A 20,399-nucleotide genomic window follows, 5' to 3' on the forward strand; every position below is an offset into this window, starting at 1 on the left:
CTTTTTTATCTAGCTCATCCATTCCCCAGATGATCACAAGAGCCTCTTCTGGGCCAGCCAGAAGCTGGGCGCCAAGCTCTCCCCTGTGGGCTCAGAAGCCCAAGCCCATTTGGGTCATGCTTCGCTGTTTTCCCCGGGCTCGATAGCAGGATCCTGTGTTAGGAGTGGAATAGCCGAGACTGCAGCCCACGTTCCAATATGGGAATGTGCTCAAGGTAAACGCTGGTTTAATGTGCTGTGCCACAACTCTGGCCCTGCAGATTTTAATTTAATGGGAAGTAAAATTTTTTTTTTTTTGGCAAGTCAAGATCACAACGCCACCTAATTAATATTTTCAAGTGGTATTTTCAGTGCTCTCTTTATAGGTGTAATACAGCACTGACTTTGGAATCACAAGCATTTGAATATTGAATTTTATTGTTCCTGTTTTTGGCTCTGCACGTTAAGTATCATTAACATGTGAATCTTTGCATTCTGTCTAGCCGATTTTGGTGACTTTGATCAATATGAATCCCAGGACTTCCTTCAGAAATTTGCCTTGTTTCCGGTGGTAAGACTCCTTTTAACCTCTTTGTAAATGGTTTATTCCTGTGCCCGTGGTAAGCCCTGACGTCCGTTCCCTGTGGTGGACTTGCTGGACAGGGTCATAGCCTCTTGGGTGCGAGTGCTGTGTTTTTCTGGATTCTTGCAAATGCACGGGGGTTAAAGACCCCGTGGATGTGGCCCTATGCCCAGCACAGGGGTGGAAGGTACCGTGGACTTGGCCCTGTGCCCAGCCCACCTGGCTTTGATTGAGCCTGGAGAGACAGGTTCATTTTTGGTGTCTGTGAGCCCTTGCTGAAGCTTGACTTTGCACCTGAAGGCTTGAAGCCTCACGTAGTTTTGGTGGAATGAACTTGACCTCACAGCAGCCATTTTAAAAGCAGATAATGAAGGAGCCAGTACCTTCTGCAGGAGGGGCCGCATCTGCGTCTGCGGGCCATGCGTGAGAGGTGGTGGTGGAGCTGGCTTCAGTCCTTCCGAATGCTTCTCAGGACAGGAGTGTTGACCCCTGAGCAGAAGCTGCTTCCTTGGTTCCTTGGAAAGCTCACCGTGGCTTGCGTGAGCTAAATCCCCTGCAGATAGTTCCAGTGCTCGCTGTGCCTGCCTGGGAAGGGGGTCCAGGGTGACTGCTGGGTGGCGATGCAGGTCAGCTGTCTCACACAGTTACTGCCGCCGTGTTTTCTTCAGGCATGGCTGCAAGATGCGAAAGTCCTGGAAGAAGCAACCCAGAAAGTGGCCCTACTACATCAGAAATACAGGTAACATTAAGAAAGCAGACAGGGGAGGGAGGCAGAGGTCACACCTGTCAAAGTGTGACGTGTGCAGTGACAGCGGGCAAGCCTGGTCCTTTCCTGCGGTGGCTAGTATGTATTACAAGTCACCAGCGTTTAGGGGCAGTGCCCGCCCTGCACCCAGTGCTGCTCCAGGTGAGCGCTCAGCCGTAGGGTAACTCGCACGCCCTTCTAGGCAGGGGGCTGGGGAGTGTTGACGGCAGCCGCTCTGAAAGCTGTCAGTTCTTCAGCGTGCATTTTGAGGCCTGTAGCAGGTTAGCGTGGGGCGTGGGTGGTTTTCTGTTGGGATAGGTCCGGTGCAGGGTTATTTCCCATGAAGCCACATAGCTGTCCCCTGAGGAGCTGTGGTGTTTAGTGCCCCCCGTCCGCCCACTGTGTGCTGATAGACACTGTTGGAAGGGTTGCAGGAAATGTATATGTCATTGGATCCTTCTATGTGTAATCTTTAAGACAAGTAATCTTTCTGCGGCTTGAGAGGGAAAAACCAAGCACAAACACACAAAACTTAGTGTTTCCACTTGTCATAGGTGTGGGCATTTTTTTTTAAAGGTTTATTTATTTGAAAGTCAGAGAGGGAGAGAGGGAGAGAACTCTCTCATTTGCTGCTTCACTTCCCAGATGGCAGCGAGAGCTGAGACCATGCCCAGAGCTTCCTCTGGGGTGCCCACAGGGGTGCGGGGTGCAGCCTCTGGCCCATCCTCCACCGCTTCTCCCAGCACGTTACCATGGAGCTGGATCGGAAGTGGAGTGAACGGGGAACTGGGAACCGTAGTGGATGCTGCATCGGAGGCGGCCGCTTTCCCTGCTGTGCCCACAGCGCTGGCCACGGGGCCCGATCGTGATGCCCCTGCCCTCCCGCTGTGGTCCTGGGACGACTGGCAAGGATTCATCATCCTGAAATGCCCCTCCCCTCCTCCACGTCTCCCCTTCTTCCCAGATGCGCCAGACGCCTCTCATTTTCCTCCAGCCTGCGCTTCTTACGCTGCCATGAAAGGCCTCCCTTACCTGTCTGCCGGCCAGGAGAACCATGCTCTTTTTTTTTTTTTTTTTTTTTGTCTGGCCCAATTGAGCTCTTCAGCCACATGCTGTCCTGATTTCTGTCACTTTCATCTGTTCTTTCATTTACCATCCATTTCCTTAAAGTTAGTGCAGTGCGCTCAGTCACCTGTGCGTCACGCACACTGCCCGCCCATTTGTGACTCACCTGGTCCAAAAGGATCTTCCACTCTTTATTCCTGTGCTTGGCATTGGGGGTTTACTGCCACACCTCTCAGGGCGATAAGCAATGACTCAGTAGATTAGAAAGATCCTAGCTTTTCTTGTTCCATCTGCTCCATAGGCTGCCTAAAGCATAAACTTTATGTAATTTGCTCTCATTCAGAACCCTGCCTACATAGCCTGTGGTTGGCTTTTGGTAAATATTAGAATAATAATAATAAGAATCACAGATACTCAGAATTATGAGATACTTGCAGTGTCTTATGGCAAGTGGATGTGTCCTTAAGAAAAGCTCTTAGTTTAACAAAGAGTAATAGTAATTGGTTTTGTGAGCAGCGTCAGTAAATGTGTCTTGGGTTGCAGGGGCCTCGCCGCTCCCGACGCTGAGATGCTCTACATGCAGGAAGTGGAGACGATGGACGGCTACGGCGAAGAGAGCTACCCGGCCAAGGTGAGCATGGCGCCAGGGCTCGCCGAGGTCCGACTCGGCAGCTGGCCAGAGAACAGCCAGGACACTGGAGACTGCCGTGGTGTGCGGCAGCTGGAGACACGTGTGAGCCTGCAGGCTCAAAAGCCGAGGTGCTCGTCACCCACAGCCTTGGCAGTCCATGCTTCGGAACAGGTGTTCACGTGCAGTAGTGCACCCCACACGTCACACTCCGCTCTGGACTGGGCTGCCCATGTGACACTGGTTGCACCGGGTTCTGACGTGCTAATAATGGTCTCCTCCTGGTCTTAGCTTGAGTGCCTGTGCTCCGGGGTGTTCCACGGGGTGCGGCTGCCTGCCCCCTGCCCTGTGGGGCACAGCTGTACTGTTTGTCACACTGATCTTGCTCCTTCCTGCTCGAGCTTTTGGGCATCTTTGCTTTGAGAGTCAAGTTGACTGAAGTAGATGATGTTGTAGCCTTCTGACACCTCCTTCCTGACACCTCTCTCTGCTGCCCTCTCCTCTCAGGATAGCCAAGGAAGTGATATATCCATCGGAGCATGTCTCGAAGGAATCTTCGTGAAGCACAAGAATGGGAGGCCCCCTGTGATATTCAGGTGTTTTTCTTGCTTCTTTCTGCATATTCCCTGTGGCCCTGACTGGTGATTTCTAGTTTTCATTTATTTGGTAAATGTTTATTTTCATCTGTGTGAAGGCAGAGCTAATCTAGCTGATTGAAATGACTATTTCTAACAAAATGATTCACAAATGTTGACTTACGCGTCCAGTTTAAGGAAGAATCTGGGCACAAGTATTGTGCTGTAAGGGATAAAAGCCCCCTGGGATGCCTGCAGTCTGCATCCGAGTGCCAGTTCAGGTACTTGCTGCCCTGCCTCTGTAAGAGCTGCTCGTTCCTGCACCCCGGGAGGACAGCTCAGGGACCTGGGTGCCCGTCACTCATGGGGGACGCGGACGGAGTTCTGGTCTCCTGGCTCCGTCCCGGCCCCGCTTCTGTCACCGGCACCCGGGGAGTGACCCGCGGGAGAAACCGGCCTTCCTGTTTCTCTTTTTTGATCACACTATCTTTCGAATAAATCAATTAAAAAAATAGAGATAAAACAAAGAAAAAAATAAATAAAAATGGTAATGAGAAAATGCTTCTCCCCTTGCACCTGTGAGCACTCACGCAGTCCTCCGTGTCGTCCTGCAGGTGGCATGACATCGCCAACATGTCCCACAACAAGTCCTTTTTTGCGTTAGAGCTGGCCAGCAAAGAGGAGACCATCCAGTTTCAAACTGTGAGTAAGCGCTGCAACTTGGCCTTTGCGTCATTTTATTTTGGGGGGAGACGGGATGACATTAACAATTACAGCATTTCATATTTTACAAATATCACAAAGTTTTAGGAATCATACTACCTTTCACACAATGGCACTTGGCCAAAAACAATCACTCACTCAGTGTTGTTGAGTGAATGATTCCTTGGGGAAGTATTGCAGGTCATGGTGAGCTTTGAATTAGGACTCAGGGACTGCACGGGACAGCAAGAAAGCATTAATATTTAATTCCACTAACAAATCATTTGCAGAAATATTTAAGTGTTATTAGACCTTGCTTTCTTGATGAAGGCGATATGGAGTCTGAGTCAAATGTTTTGTTTAAAAAGTCTTGATATATGTGACTAATAAAATGTGTCTTTAGAAACTACGTTTAGAACTCTTTTTAAACACGTATTTGCGGTGTCCCCCCTCCTTCTGAGAGGCACCCCGCCTCCTCCAATTCCCTCTTCCCCGCTCACCTCGCCCCTTCTCAAATAACTTTTCTGTTTGCAAAAACAACAAACCAAAAAAAACCCCAAACCAAACAACAACCAGAAAAAAGTATTTGGGAGAGAGACAGAGTGTGCGACAAGCTAGGAAGGGCGCGGCAGGCTGCAGGCTTGTTCTGCAGCGCACTGCGGTAGCTGCCTGTGCTCGCCGCTGCCGCTGCCGGGAGCCCAGAACTCACTCCGGGTCTCCTGGTGGAGTGGCAGCGGCCACCTGCTTGCCGGCCATTGTCTCCCATAGTATCCAGCAACATTGTCTCCCATAGTAGCATGAGCAGGAACTGGGAACAGAAGTGGAGTTGAGACAGGAACGAGACCCAGAGATGGGATGTGAGCATCCTGAGGGGCTACTGACTGTGGCGGTTGCCTACCCTTGTCCTTTTTAATTTTTTAAAAGATGTGTTATTATTACTTTTATTGGAAAGGCAGATATACAGAGAAAAGGAGATGGGGAGAGATTTTTTTTGTCTGCTGGCTCACTCCCCAAGTGGCTACAACAGTCAGAGCTGAGCTGATCCAGAGCCGGGAGCCAGAAGCTTCTTCTGGGTCTCCTACGAGGGCACAGGGACAGCTGGAGCCAGGGCCAGGTGTCAACCCTGGCACCCGATGTGGGAGGTGGGCGTGTGGACCCTCATATCCGTTCTGTAACAGTTTAATATCAGACTCACATTACTGGACAATCCTCCTGTTGCCGTCATAATTCAGACCCCGCATGGCATTCGTGTGGGAGGATACGCAGGATCGCAGTGTACAGAAGGTGACTGTCGTGAAATGCTGGCCGGTCATTAGCCTTGTCCTCCGACAAACTCTGCATTAAAATACCAGGTCGTATACAACGGTTCATGTTGCCTTGTGCATATTTGTTTGCCAGGAAGACATGGAAACAGCCAAATACGTGTGGAGATTGTGCGTCGCGAGACACAAATTTTACCGACTAAACCAGTGTAACCTGTAAGTATGTTGCGCTCATGGAAATAGCAGAGAGTGACAGATTTAGAGGTTTTTATTTTTATTGGAAAGGTAGAATTGCAGAGAGGAGAGACGGGGGTCTTGCATCTGCTGGTTCACTTGCCAAATGACGCTACGGCCAGGGCTGAGCCAGTTGAAGCCAGCCGCCTTTTCCTGGTCTCCCACGTGGAACGGGGGCTGGACGGGAAGTGAAGCCCCTGGCACAGGAGCTGCTGCACATGTGGGCTGCCAGCGCTTTCAGGTTGAGGGTTAGCCAGTTGAGGCATAGTGCCAGCCCTGGATTTAGACATTTTAATCTTAAGTATCATTCGGAGAGAAACTTGTCAGACATCTTTTTGACACTTTTCTGATAAATTGTTCACTTTAATTGTGTTTAAATGACCCCTCCTGCCCTGCCCCCTCCCCCATTTTAGCTTTGGATCAACTTCTTTTTTTCTTTTTGGTGTTTTATTTATTTTATTTTATTTTGGATCAACTTCTTTTAAAGTTTTTTTATTGGAAGGAAGACAGACAGGAATCTTTGATCTGCTGGTTCAGTCCTGTGATAGCCAGGGCTGGGTCAGGTCAAGGTTGGGAGTGAGTCTGCAGCTAGTCTAGGTCTTTAAAGTGAGCAGGGGTCACGGAACTGAGCCCCCAGCTGCTGCCTCCCCGACACACAGCAGCAGGAGGCTGCCAAATCCCACTGGATACACCTGTAAAATTTTGTTCCATTCAGTTATTCCCACTCTGCGTATTGGAGTGTAAAAAGGGAAAAGTACCCATTCTTGTTAAAAACCAACACCCTGCTCACCATTCGCAGTCAAGGTGCCCTCGAGCAGGCCTGGGGGATCCCAGCCGGCAGTGCACCTGTCAGGGACACGCCCCCGACACTTGGGGCCAGCTCCCCTGCAGCCCCGCCCCGCCGTTTCCTGTTTCCAGGAGGTCTGTGTTCTTGCCCTTGCTCCTTACTGCCACCTCTCTGGTGACACTGCTGGTCAAGGTCAGGTGGCTTCCCCGCAGCTCAGGGCACTGACCCCTCAAGGCTGCCTGCTGCTCAGGCGCCGCCCGCTCCCGGCTCTCCCCTCCTGTTTCTTAGCTGCCCCCGCTGCCGGCTCCCCTTCCCACTGATTCAGGCGTCCGTGCCCGAGTGTGGCAGGCTTGCCTTCTAGCTCCTCCTCCCTGAGCTTTGAGTGCCGCACACTGCTGCCTCCCGACCTGTCCCTCAGCACTAAGAGGTATCCACAGCGGATGGGACCTACAGACCCTGACCTGTCCCTCAGCACTAAGAGGTATCCACAGCGGATGGGACCAACAGACCCTTTGATCTCCTCCTGGTCCGAGTCCACGTCTCCCCTGCCCTTCTCAGGCCAGCAGCCGGCGTGCACCGTGCTCCATCTGCAGGCACACTTCTGTTCCTTCTCGTGCCACGCACGATGCAGCAGTGAGCACTGCCAGTGCTACAACCGTTAGCATACCTGCATCCCACACCACAGGCCTCCGCTTCTATACCTGGTTCTGGCCCCTGATGCGAACCTTCTCCTGACCCTGGAGGTCACACTGACCGCCCCAGTCAGGGAGGGTGCTGCTGTTCTGAGCGTTGCGGAAATGCACCAGCAGGTGGCGATCCCTCTCTACCTGTCAGCTGGAAGCGGGGGAGAAGCTGCCTGTCCCGACGCACCTGCTGCACCTGCTGCCGAGGCCGCCCTGGTGGCTCATCCGCAGCCGAGCGCTGGTCTTTCCTTCCCGTTGCACATCTGCTCCTCTCTGGCCGAGTCAGTCAGAACGAGCTTAGTGCTTCAGGAGTCAGATCCTGCCCCTCTCCTTACGACTGTCCATTGTCCTCGCGTCCCAGTGGCCGCAGAGGTGCGAGGTCCTCGCTGTCTTTGCCTGTTTCTCCAGGCTTGCTGCGGTCACCCTCTCCTGCTTTCTCTGCTCCGGCCATGCTGGTATCCCTGCCAAGCCGTGTGCGCCAGCCTCGAACTCTCCTTTCTCTCCTCCTTCAGCCGGAAGGATCTTTTCTTGTGTCCCCCTTACAGTCAGTCATCTGATCCCGTGTACCCCCTCTTTATACACCCGCCCCGTCCCCCACACCTGTCTTCTTCCTGGCTGAGCACGTGTGCTGGTTCCTTGCGTCTTGTTTGCCCTCCGTCCCAGGCATGGCCCGAGGACGGACACTCCCTCTGCTGCTGCAGCCCTGGTGCCCAGCAAGGGCCTTCAGTGACTGCTGAATGGATCTGCAGCAGGAAGAGGGGCAGGAGCTCTGCCTGGGAAGCCTGGGGTGCTGTCGGGTCCCTTCAGAAAAAAGTGAAAGTCGTTGGTGTCTGGTGTGTTGGGCGGGACTTTCCTTTGTGAATGTGGGAGACCTCTCCCCTTTTTAAAAAAGGATTTATTTATTTTTTACTGGAAAGGCAATATGCAGAAAGAAGGAAATAGAGAAAGATCTATGTGCTTGTTGACTCCCCAAGATTTGGCTGGAGCTGACCTGAGCTGATCTGAAGCCAGGAGCCAGGAGTTTCTTCTGGGTCTGCCACGCGGGTGCAGGGTCCCAAGGTTTTGCGCCATCCTTGACTGCTTTCCCAGGCCACAAGCAGGGAGCTGGAAAGGAAGTGGAGCTGCCGAGAGGTGAACCGGTGCCCAGTAACCATCGTGCTGGCAGCAATGTGGGAACTCTAGGAGTTGGAGTCCTGGTGCAGTTGCAGGTGGAAGGGTGCCCTCTGGTGGTTGGATTCGGTGATGTTCCCAGTGCAGAGCAGTTGCCTGTGGTTGCCATTGCTAGCTTGGTCCCTGGCCACAGGTGACTTTATTTCTGTGCAGAAGTGTGTTCTAAAGCTCGTAGGGTAGATCTGCAGCTGGAACACAGAGCATTCACTTTAAAGGCTCTCACAGATTTAAGAGTATTCATAGCATTGTGCCCTCATTACCTCATTCATTTCTTTTCTGGAGAATAGTGGAGAATCAGTTATTTAGAATAAGCCGTAAATCTGAGTGCTGTCTAGCTGGCATCTATATCATCCCCCTTTTTGTTTATTTTTATTTGTCTTTTTATATATTTTTGTTTTTTTTTCTATTGTAATGCCGCATTTAACTGAATATTTTGGCAAATTCCCCACCTAGTAATAATTTTAAAATTCAGAAGAAAACTAACAACTGATTGCTTATTTATGGTAAATTGATTATTCTCAGAAAATTAACTTTTAGAATATCACTGTTTACTCGCAAGTATGAATAGACCACATTCACATATTTGTCATTTGCATATTTTGTGTCTGCGGATAGAACAGATGATTTTTTTGAAAATGGGAATTAATTATGTTTAAAAGGCTGTTTTCTAAATTTTATTATTATTTTTTAAAGATTTATTTTATTTTTATTGGGAAGTTAGATGTACAGAGAGGAGGAAAGACAGAGAGGAAGATTTTCCGTCCGATGATTCACTCCCCAAGTGGCTGCAACGGTCAGAGCTGAGCTTATCTGAAACCAGGAGCCAGGAACCTCTTCTGGGTCTCCCACACAGGTGCAGGGTCCCAAGGCTTTGGGCTGTCCTCGACTGCTTTCCCAGACCACAAGCAGGGAGCTGGATGGGAAGCGGCGCAGCCAGGACACAAACCAGTGCCCATATGGGATCCCGGCAAGTGCAAGGCGAGGATTTAGCCACTGAGCCATTGTGCTGGGCTCCCAACCTTTGATCTTTGAGCCAGCAGCCTGCACATGTCCTGGGCTGCGTGAGCATCAGAGAGGAAAATAGCTCTTGTTCTTCCTTCCCTTATTATAGCAAGTTCAAGAGGAGTCACTGAGACAAAACTTCTCTGTTCCTACAGTCTGATATTTTGTTGATCAAAATCACCAGCTCCACTGGCTACAAATAAACACACCCGGGAGAAAGGAGCAGGATTGCCTTGACTCTTAGAGATGTGAGCCGCGCCCTCCCTCACTGTGTTGTTCAATCCACATGCAAGTCAGTGCTCCCTCTGGGTGTGCCAGGCACAGCAGGCACCACGCTGTGCCCTGTTCCTCCCCGGAGCGGCCAGGGTGGCTGGAGCTGCAGAAGAGCTTAGATAAATGATGCCTCAGGAGGGGCAAGGTGGAGCCGTCTGACAGCCCCACCTGGTTCCAGTGCCAGTTCTGCCCAGTGTTTGCCAGGTGATCAGGGTTGGCCCAGTTAGTCTGTACAATCAGGATCATGGCGGGCCCTCACCTGTGGGCTTGGTGTGCCGATGGCATGATAACCGCGTGTGCTCCTCCTCGGCCTGGTTTCGATAGTCCACGCGTGTTCTGCTCGTCCTGGCAGCCTGGTTGACGGCCTGGTTCAGGGCTTGCGTCCCAGGGGTTTCTCTTAAGTGTTCCTCAGCTGTCTCGTGCTTGTTGTCGCCTGTGTGCACAGTCGCTGCCTGCAAAGTCTGGCTGGCAGGTGCATCATTGTCTCCTGTGCCCTGATCTCAGGGTCAGCTCTTCCTGTGGGAGCCCTGTTGAGGAGGCTGCTGGCAAGGCTGCCAGAAACTGTTTGGCAGGTTGGAAGACAAACCGGCTGGTTTTGTGTCCAGCAGAACCGGCTCCTGCAATGGGCTGTGTGTGCCCCCACTCTGGGTGCTGTGCCAGCCAGGGCACCATAGTTGGTGTCGGGAGCTGCCTGTACCTGAGCTCTGCATCCTTGGGTTTTATTTTTGCTCCAGGCTGGGCACCTGTGGTCACATGATTGAGATTCTTTGGGAGAAGATTCTATCCACAACCCTTCATCCTGCTTTATAGTACTTTGAAAATGCAGTCCCTTTAGACACCTCTTATATGTCAAGTTCAAAGTACACTGTTGGCGTAAACTGCTCCTGACAGTGGAGAATAACCAGAGGCCCCTTGGACAGGGCTGTAGAATGTGCTCGTGTTAAAATTCTGGACACAAGTTCTCAGGAATATTTACTGTTTAGTTAAAGAATATTCTAGAAATTCAAGAGAAAGCCCAGGTGGTCCGTGCGGATCTGTTACTGATATGAGCACGAGCGGAAGGGAAAATCCTTTGGAAAAGGAGCACCTGCTTCTCAAGAGCCTGAATCCTTCCAGGACAGCACAGGGCAGTGATTTTCAGAGTTCAACAAGGAGTAATAGTTGTGGTCACCTGAGGTGAAGATTCTAAAATGGCACCAATTTTCTTGTCTCAGAACTTTACATATATATATATATATGTGTGTGTGATCAGTTAATATTCGGGTTTCACTATAAGATACCAGATAGGAGTGCCGCAATTAATGTGGATTTCTGAGACACAAGGCATAACATTGTGGGTCACTTCGCCAACTGAGCTGGGTTGATTGTTCACTTTGTGATGTTGGACTTTCTAGTAATTAGTTTATAACATACAACCAAGGATCTCAGGAGGTTTCTGTAAGCAGAAATTCTAGGTCACATAAGCTCATGAGTCAGGAACAGATGGCAAAAAGATTGAGAAAAAAAAAAAAAGTGCTTCGACAGGATTTCCTGACTCTCCCACAGAGCCAAGAACACGTCGCGTTCAGGTGCTTAGGTCTGATTCTTGATGAGGGCGGCACCCCAACCCCAGACAAGGCCCGCCTCCCTGAGGGTGGCACCCCAAGCCCGGACAAGGCCCGCCTCCCTGAGGGTGGCACCCCAAGCCCGGACAAGGCCCGCCTCCCTGAGGGTGGCACCCCAAGCCCGGACAAGGCCCGCCTCCCTGAAGGCAATAATGTCACTGATGCATTGGTTGGCTTCTTATTCTTTCTTTCTTTTTTAAACCGTTTTGTTTGTTCTCACATGGAACTTGCATGGGTAATTTAAAAATTCTCAGATGATCACATCCGTGTCAGCCGACACCCTGACACTCTTGGTTGCTTCTTAATTTGTTCTCCATTTGTGTAGTTGCTTTATAAAGGGTCTATTTTAAACGGCGCAGAGACATCTCCTATGGAGGTGCATGTATGGGTTTACCAGGAGTTGCCGTCACTTCGGGCCAGCGGGCTGACGCTTGCGGTCACCTCCAGGATGCAGGGTGGGGGTGCTGGGTGCTGACCTGGCGGCGGGGAGAGAGGCGTTTGCCTGGAGCCTGCCTCTGCGGGGCCAGGTTGCCAGGTGACACAGCTGATGGGCAGCGCAGGGGTCTCCTGGCCTAGGTGGCGATAGAAGATGTCGGCCTAGTGTGTGTCGGCCTGTGTTTGGCGGAGTTGCTGTTCCCTCGTTAGCTCAGGGCTTGTGTGTGCACTCTCCTCAAAACCTTCTCGCCTTACAGGCCAACCCAGCCTGCCACAGTGAACCCCATTCGCAGAAGGTCCTCCTCCAGGGTGTCTCTGGTAAGAAAAAGGGAAAAGAAGATTGTTGCTGTTTATTTATTATTGTTTTTATTGCTTTTTTTTTTTCAGTGATGGTTTTGGGTCTGGACCATAAAAGTGTGGTAATCTTTGAGTTTTTTTTTTGGTCCAATTGTCCATAGTTCCAATCTAATAGTTACGTAATTGTAATATACATACCTAAATACTAGAATAATGTATATGAAAATTTTGGACTATTTGTCACAAGTCATCATAAGTTGGTAGGTATTTAGAATGTTAGATAACATGCTCCTGTAAGTTTCCTTGCTTTACGGTTTGCTTATCTGGAAGAGCGACAGGGAGAGGGGAAAGCAGAGATCATCCGTTTGCTGGCTCTTTGCCCAGATGCCTGCAACATCCGTGGATGGGCTGGGTACCAGTCAGGAGCCAGGAACCCCAGCCAGCTCTCCCACATGGGTGGCAGGGACCCAAGTACCTGGACTGTCACCCATTGCTTCCCAGGCACGTAGAGCAGGAGCCAGATCAGATGCTGAGTGGCTGGGACTTGGGCCGTCACGTCTTTGTGGCATGTGGGTGTCCTAAGCAGGTGACCTGCTGTGCCCCCGTAGCTGCCCCGCGTGCAAGCTGCGTACACGCAGCTGTTTCTAGGAGGAGACCGGCGTCAGCTGCTGCTTGCTGCCGCCTCCTTGGGATGCACCCTCTCTGGTCCTTGCAGTTTCCTTGGACTCTGTGTGAAGAGCTGGGCATGGCCACGCAGGGGACACTGCAAACCATAGGCACAGTGAGAGCTTCGTCCCTGGGTTAGTTTTCCATACGTCTGGAGGGTAACTCCTCTAGACCGTTCTCAATGGAGGGAGAGAATCCAGCCGAGACGCAGGCTGCCCCTGGTAGGTGAGGACATGTTTTAACCTGTGTCTCACTTTGTACTTGTCAGCCTAAACCCCAGCCCTACGTGATGCCACCCCCGCCGCAGCTGCATTACAACGGGCACTACCCAGAGCCGTATGCTTCCTCCCAAGGTAAGGTGCCCGCCATAGTTCCCACTGCGGACAAGTGTGTGAATTCGTGCCCAGGCAGGATTTGCCGAGTGAATGTCCTTGCTGGTAGCCAGTGCTGAGCTCCGAGCAGAGCCCATTGCGTTTTCATTGTGGAACGTGTGGAGTAACGATGTGGGGCTGGGCGACTGGAGTGCGTGGATTCACTCCCCGCCTTGATGTGGAGCTGGCCTGGTGGGTTTCTGCAGTAGGGTGGGAAGAAGGGTGAGGCCGCCCAGGCTGCTCCTGGGGCAGGGACAATGGGTGCTGGAGCACAGTGCGGGGCCCCATCGGGAGCCGCACTTAGGGGTGCAGGTGGCGCTCGTGTTTCCTCCCTCACTGGCCTCCCTGCCACCTGCCCTGGTCTGACTTGCACACCCAGCCCTCCCTGCTCGTTGGTGGTGGTCTCTTCTTGCTGCTCCTCCTCCGCTCCCGGTCTGTAAGGTTCCCGGTCACACTCGTCAAGTGCCATGCGGGTCACTGCTTTGTCTTCAGTACATTCCTAAGAACGCTTGGCCGCTGCTGTGTCCTGGCCCGTTCCCAGCTCTTCCCCCAGCCCGCTCTCCTCTCTTCCGTTTGTTCCTTTGCTCCTCTCCGGCTCCCTGTGTCCCTGCCTAGCTGAGCTTGCCCTCCTGGCCTTGCCCGTGCTGGCTGTCACGCAGAGCACCTGCCTGTCCACGCGTTGCTGTCCAGCCAGCAAGGACTCAGCACTGCTGCACTGAGAAATCATCCTCCACTCTCCATGGCTTCCCAAAGCTCAAGGTCACACCCTGCTTGGGCCCGCTGCCTGCGGTGCTCCTTGGCAGCCTTGCTCAGAGGTGTACACTCGGGAGCCGCTGTCCTCCGGCAGGCGGTGGGCCAGGGTCGCAGAGGAGGAGGACACTGAAGTTAGCTCCTTGCCATCTGTCCCGTTTCCACGTGTCATCCATGATGGTCTGGGACGAGGAGGCCTCATCCGGCCTGTGCTCGGGAGGGGTAGACCTGCTGCTGATCGAGGCTGGCCTTGCTCGGTGCTTCCCCCTATCCTATCCTGGAGGTCCCTCGGACGCTGTGTCTCCTGGAAGGCTGTCCTGCACCCTCACCTCCTGCAACTCTTCTCTTTGTTCCTTGAGAAGTGGTGATTCTTGTGCATGCCTTGCCCTTTACTTGCCCATATTATAGAAGCTTTTCCCCTTTGTAGCCCTTACCTTCTGAATTCATTGTTAGAGGCAGGTGGAGAGGGAGAATGTATGTACTCCCATCTGTTGGTTCATTTCCTAAATGTATACAATGGCTGTGGCTGGGCCCTGCTGAAGCAGGGAGCCCAGAACTCAGTTCCTGACACCTGCATGCGTGGCAGCGACCCACCCGTTTGAGCCCCTACCTGCTGTCTCCCCGGGAAGCTGGCGTTGGGATTGCAGTCGGGACTTGAACTCAGTCACTCTGATACAGGCTGTGGGCCTTCCAAGCAGCGCTAACCACTAGGCTGCATTCCTGCCTTCTCCAGGTGGCAGACCCACACATGACGGCCGGGTGGAGGGATGCACAGGTGAGGGCAGGATGCCAGTCAGGTCTAGACAAGCTGGAGGAGGGAGCCAGGCTGTGATGGCAGAGACTCGGGGGTGGCCAAGTGTCTGAGGCTGGGCCAAGCAGAGTGGTGAGGAGGCGTCGGAAGTGAGCGGTGAGGACGGTGGCTGTGTGCCCTGCCAGGACACGCCGTGCGCACTGCCCGTGGGCGGACTGAGGAGCAGTTGCTGTTCAGATTCTGCAGAGCTTTGGAAACACAGAAAGTGCTTTTTGCAGCAATTTTTTTTTTTTTTTGCTTTGGACTAGATTACTGTGGAGTTTCTTTGAAGTGTTAGAAACCCCTGCTAGCATGAGCATTTCCGGGGAACTGTTGGCCCCTGGACAGGCATCCTTGTGTGGTTGTCATAAGGTCAGGTCCACGGGTGCCCGTCTCGCTGAAGCCCAGGGGCAGTGGCAGCTGTCTTAGCCTGTGCCCCTAGGGGATGCGGCTGTGGGGACAGCGTGGGCTGGGGACAGCTCTTCTCTGCTGTGCCTTTGCCCTGTCAGCGGAAGCTGTCTTCATTCTCAAGGGACCCACACTAGCAATCTAAAAACTCCAGTTAAGGGAATGTTCACAGATGGTGGTGCTGGAGCTGGTCGGGCTCCGCAAGGCGCCTTCCCCTCCCAGGCAAACGTGCAGTCTGGGGTCCTCAGCAGTCTGCTCTGAGTTTCACAGAGTTCCAGAAGGTCTTTTTTTTTTTCATATTTCTAGTAAGACATGGTTTGAATTTTTGGAAAAAACGTGATATGGTTATGGTCTTAACACTGGACTGCAGTTTGGCCTGTCTCTGTGGGAGCTAGGTACTGAGCAGCACCCTGTGAGTGGGCAGGACCATCTGCTAATGCTGCGTGAGGAAGCCGAGTCCCCCTTGGGCTCTGGGGTGGCTGAAGGCAGGACCTTCGAAGCTCCATGAGTCGTCTCAGCTCTGGGCCCGTTCTGTGTCTGGCTGCAGTAATTGCTCCAATGTAATGCCTTTTTCTAAAATGGCATTTTAAACTACATTTCAGAATTCTTTTCTCCTCCAGATAACCTCTTTGTACCCAGCCAGAACGGCTATTACTGTCACTCCCAGACAAGTCTGGATAGAGCCCAGATGGACCTGAATGGCCGCATCCGCAACGGCAGCGTCTACAGCGCGCACAGCACCAACTCCCTGAATAACCCTCAGTCCTTTCTGCAGCCCTCCCCGATGTCCTCCAACCCCAGCATCACGGGGAGCGACGTCCTGAGACCCGACTATGTCCCATCCCATCGCCACAGCGCCCTGATCCCACCCTCGTACCGGCCGACCCCGGACTATGAGACTGTCATGAAGCAGCTCAACCGGGGCCTGGTGCACGGGGACCGACAGAGCCACTCCTTGCGAAACCTCAGCATCGGCAACTCGTCTGCGTACAGCAGGCCCGATGCCCTGGTCTACAGCCAGCCCGAGATCCGTGATCACGCACACTTGGCCTCACCGCAGTCGGCCCACTACCCCTTCAATCTGAATTACAGCTTCCACAGCCAGTCTCCCTATCCCTATCCCGCTGAGCGGAGGCCAGTGGTGGGGGCGGTCAGTGTGCCTGAGCTGACCAACGTGCAGCTGCAGGCCCAGGAGTACCCGGCTGCAAACATCATGAGGACCCAGGTGTACCGGCCGCCACCCCCATACCCATACCCCAGGCCTGCCAATAGCACCCCAGACCTGTCTCGCCACCTCTACATCAGCAGCAGCAACCCGGACCTCATCACCAGGCGCGTCCACCACTCAGTGCAGACCTTCCAGGAGGACAGCCTGCCTGTGGCTCACTCCCTGCAGGAGGTCAGCGAGCCGCTCACGGCCGCCAGGCACGCCCAGCTGCACAAGAGGAACAGCATTGAGATAGCAGGGCTGAGCCACGGCTTCGATGGCCTGAGACTCAAGGAGAGGACCATGTCGGCCTCGGCTGCAGATGTGGCCCCGCGGCCCGTGGCCTCCCAGCCCAGCATCCTCACTGCGAGCACGAAGCAAGAGGAGCCCGAGGGCTTGAGGTACGGCCATCACAAGTCTCTCTCGGATGCCACCATGCTGGTACATAGCAGTGAGGAGGAGGAGGACCCTGAGGAACTAAGCAAGGCCCAGGCTGGCCTCCCTGCAGGTGTGCAGGGGCCCCGGCAACAGGGCGGCTACTCCCAGGAGCCACCACGGAGCTGTCTGTGTGCCCCGGCAGGCCCCCTTGGCGGCCCTCTGCACATCCTGGAGCCTAAGCCCCATGTCCCAGAGACAGAGCCAAGGGTGGGGGACACGAGCCCCATCTCCAGGACAGCTGATACCCAGCGGCTCAGGAGGGACAGCTTGCTCACATCCTCCATGTCGGAGTCCGACCTCACCACGTCGGGTAGATACCGCGCCCGGAGGGACTCGCTCAAGAAGAGGCCAGTGTCGGACCTCCTGTCTGGGAAAAAGAATGTCGTGGAGGGCCTCCCACCACTGGGGGTAAGCTGGGCAGTGAGCGGATGCCCCTCGGACCCCGGGGAAAATGGCCTGTCTGCTTGTTCTCAGACTTTGTCTGTTTAATATTTATCTAAATGTTTATTTATCTATTTGAAAGGCAGAGTTACAAAGGAAGGAGAGACACAGAAAGATCTTCCACCCGCTGTTTGACTCCCAAAATGGCCGTAAGAAACAGGGCTGGGACAGGCCGAAGCTAAGAGCCAGGATCTTCTTCCCGTTCTTCCACGTGGGTGGCAGGGGCCGAGGGCTCGGGTCCATCTTCTGCTCCTTCCCAGACACATGAGCAGGGAGCTGGATGGGAAGTGGAGTAACTAGGGTTTGAATTAGCACCCAAGTGGGATACCAGCACTTCTAAGTCGTAGCCTAACTCTGTGGCACAATGCCAGCTCCTCTTTATATTTGCTTATTTGAAAGGCAAAGAACCATAGCGGAGCAGGCTGCGAGCTTCCATTCCCTGGGTCACTGCCAAGGCCTGTGACCTCTGGGGTTGCCTAGAACCCCACCTGGGTGTCCTACATGAGCCACCACCTGCTGTTTCCCAGCGTGCACGTCAGCTGGGCTGAAAGGGAAGTGAAGGTGGGACATGATGGAATGTGGGAGTCCCAGGGCCTGTTGGTTACGTCATTAGATATGCCCCTCCCCTTTTTGTTTGCCTCCTTATGTCATTCTGTGTCTTGAACAGATCTGAATTGTAGAAACGCTTAGAGCCCCGTTGGTTTTGCTGGAGTCCACGAAGTAGATGCGGTGAAAGGGTATCCGTGGATTGGAGGGGGTGAGAGGGAGCTGGTTTTGGTGATGTGTTAAGGAAAAGAGAGTTAAAATGTCTTAATTTTAGCCAAGATTTCCGTGCTAGCCACCCACTGCAAGTACCCCAGTACCGTCCTTGTTGGGTTTGCTCAGGTGTTGTGTGCAGTTGGCATCCATCCTATAATTGATTTCCCAAGGACAGAGCTGGGTGGCGTCCGCCCTGGCAGGAAGTGGATTCACTCTGTGGTGCTGGCTCCTCGTGGCCTGCACCCCCATCCCAGTGTCTGCAGGTGCACCAGGCTGTGGCTTCCAACATCCTGGCAGCCTGGCCTGTTGGCCTCATCTCTGCCTGATGCCTACCTGGATGGACAAGAAAAAGCCCAACACAACACTCTGGTGCTTAGGAAACAACACTAGCATTCATAGAAACCGCTTACAGAGTGGCCAAAGATTTTGATGTATTTTTCTTCCTGATCCATGTGATGGTACAGTCCAGTGTGCCAGGCGGGCCGAGGTTGAGGGTGCCAGCTGATGAGCCCCAGAGGACTCGGGGCGGACAGGCTTCCCCATTTCTCAGCAGGAGGAACTGAGCCAGCGACAGAATTGTGCGATAGTACACGCGGTCTACCTTCCCGAAGCGACCTTTGTACAAGTACAGCCTGCTGCTCAAGCTCGTGTTATTGCTGGATGTTCTGAGTGGGGCTTGGCTGTTTCAGCTAAACACGAGAATTCTGATTAATTTTGATTTTCATCTCACCGGCTTCAGTACCGATGGTCTTAACAAGTGGATTCTGCTGAAGGGATCCACCTTAGAGTGGTCCAGGGCAGCAAGGCCACGTGCTGAGTTCCATGTTTGTGACACAGGGACACTCTCCCTGTTCCTCCTTCCTCGTGGCGTGGAGTCCCAGTCAAGGTCAGGCACGGGGAAGTGCCTGCTAGGTGCTGAGCTCAGCATCACACTTCACTGAAGGACCGTGCCCTTGGCACGAGGCACCCGCAGAGTAGCTGTCACGTGACTCAGAGCAGCTGTCACGTGACTCAGGCAGGCTGTTTAATTTCTCTGTGACTTCATTTTATTTGTAAAGGAGATGACTCCAGAGAGAATGAAATGGCACTGTGAAATGGACAGTGCTTGGCCAAGGTCACAGCATACTTTTGAGGCGTTGAAGTGGCCAGGCCCAGTGTGTCTCTGGATTGTAATAGAAGGGTGTCCTTATCTTTATTTCACTGTTACAATTAAAGAAAAATACTAATGTGAATTAAAGCTATTCAGAATTAGAAACAGTGACATAAGTTGAGACAGGAAGAAGCATTTTATCTTTTTACTTTTTTATTTTTAAAGATTTAATTATTTCTTATTGGAAAGGCAGATATACAGATAGGAGGAGAGACAGAAAGATCTGTCCACTGATTCACTCCCCAAATGGCCGCAATGTATGAAGCTGAGCCAATTGGAAGCCAGGAACCTGGAGCCTCTTCCAGGTCTCCCACATGTGTACAGAGTCCTAAGGCTTTGGGTTGTCCTCGACTGCTTTCCCAGGCCACAGGCAGGGAGCTGGATGGGAAGTGGGGTGGCTAGAATTAGAACTGGCGCCCCTATGGGATCCTGGCGCATTCAAGGTGAGGATTGTAGTCGCTAGGCTACTGTGCCGGGCTCAGGATGGCACGCTTTATAACGTCCCACCCACCCGCATCCCCAGGGACCTGGCTCAGCACTCATCCACCCACAGAAATACTCCCCCCTGCTTTCCTGCCTTGCCTGACAGTTGTCACGTAAAGCCCTGGCAGCCCTTGTCCAAGGGCCCTATGCACTAGCTCAGGTTGGACTATGTGCAGCTCCCTCCACGTGCTGGCTGCCACCATCCCTGCACCGTGGGGCACTCGGAGTCATGTTTAGGCAAGGAAGTGCCAGACCAGCTAATCTCTGTGAGAGCTAGTATCAGACTTTTTTTTTATGATGATGATGAAAGCTTACAATAATCAAGTGATTGCATTTAACTGACCCGCCCCCCCCCCCCTTTTTTTTCTGGTGGACCACTGCTAGTCTTTTTGTGTCCTGCTTTGGGGTTTGGTTCTGTGGAGGAATGCTGTCTGCCTGGAGCCTCACTTTTCATTGCAACAGAGCCTTGTAACCAATTGAGTTTCGAGACTTTCTATCTGGAAGACTTATCAAGGCTTTGGCCTTGAAAGGAATGCAGTCCTCCTAATATTTGTGAAACAAACGATGTGTGAAGGAGGGAGTCTGCTGGGGCCTGCCGAAGGAGAATACTCCCTTTGTTTCTGGTCTTCCACCCAGGGGACTTGCTTTCTGAAGGGACTGCATTTCTGAATTATTTCAGATACACACATATTTTTACAGGGAATGAAAAAGACTCGAGGTGATGCAAAAAAAATTGGTCCTCTTAAACTGGCAGCCCTGAATGGACTCTCCCTCTCGCGCCTGCCTCTGCCTGATGAAGGGGACCAGATGCCTTCCCGGGCCACAAATGACGAACGGGTACGTACGGGCTGGGTCCTGGCCTCCTCCGGGACGGTTGGCAAGTACCACCCAATTCTCTCATGGGACTTTAGG

General features: G+C 52.7%; 1 protein-coding gene across 1 annotated transcript in view; it reads left to right on the forward strand.

Moving 5' to 3' along the window:
- Positions 1 to 20,399, forward strand: part of PTPN21 (protein tyrosine phosphatase non-receptor type 21) — a 48,828-nt gene that overhangs the window by 22,894 nt on the left and 5,535 nt on the right. The window contains exons 4-13 of the mRNA XM_040975197.1: positions 483 to 550; positions 1,231 to 1,301; positions 2,916 to 3,003; positions 3,508 to 3,596; positions 4,190 to 4,277; positions 5,676 to 5,755; positions 11,985 to 12,045; positions 12,959 to 13,043; positions 15,630 to 17,062; positions 20,187 to 20,324. Of these exons, the coding sequence (XP_040831131.1) occupies positions 483 to 550; positions 1,231 to 1,301; positions 2,916 to 3,003; positions 3,508 to 3,596; positions 4,190 to 4,277; positions 5,676 to 5,755; positions 11,985 to 12,045; positions 12,959 to 13,043; positions 15,630 to 17,062; positions 20,187 to 20,324 (2,201 nt within the window). The remainder of the gene's footprint in view (positions 1 to 482; positions 551 to 1,230; positions 1,302 to 2,915; positions 3,004 to 3,507; positions 3,597 to 4,189; positions 4,278 to 5,675; positions 5,756 to 11,984; positions 12,046 to 12,958; positions 13,044 to 15,629; positions 17,063 to 20,186; positions 20,325 to 20,399) is intronic.

Source organism: Ochotona curzoniae, unplaced genomic scaffold (genome assembly GCF_017591425.1).
Source record: "Ochotona curzoniae isolate NIBS_2020 unplaced genomic scaffold, NIBS_Ocur_1.0 contig_2688, whole genome shotgun sequence".
Classification (NCBI taxonomy): Eukaryota; Metazoa; Chordata; class Mammalia; order Lagomorpha; family Ochotonidae; genus Ochotona; species Ochotona curzoniae.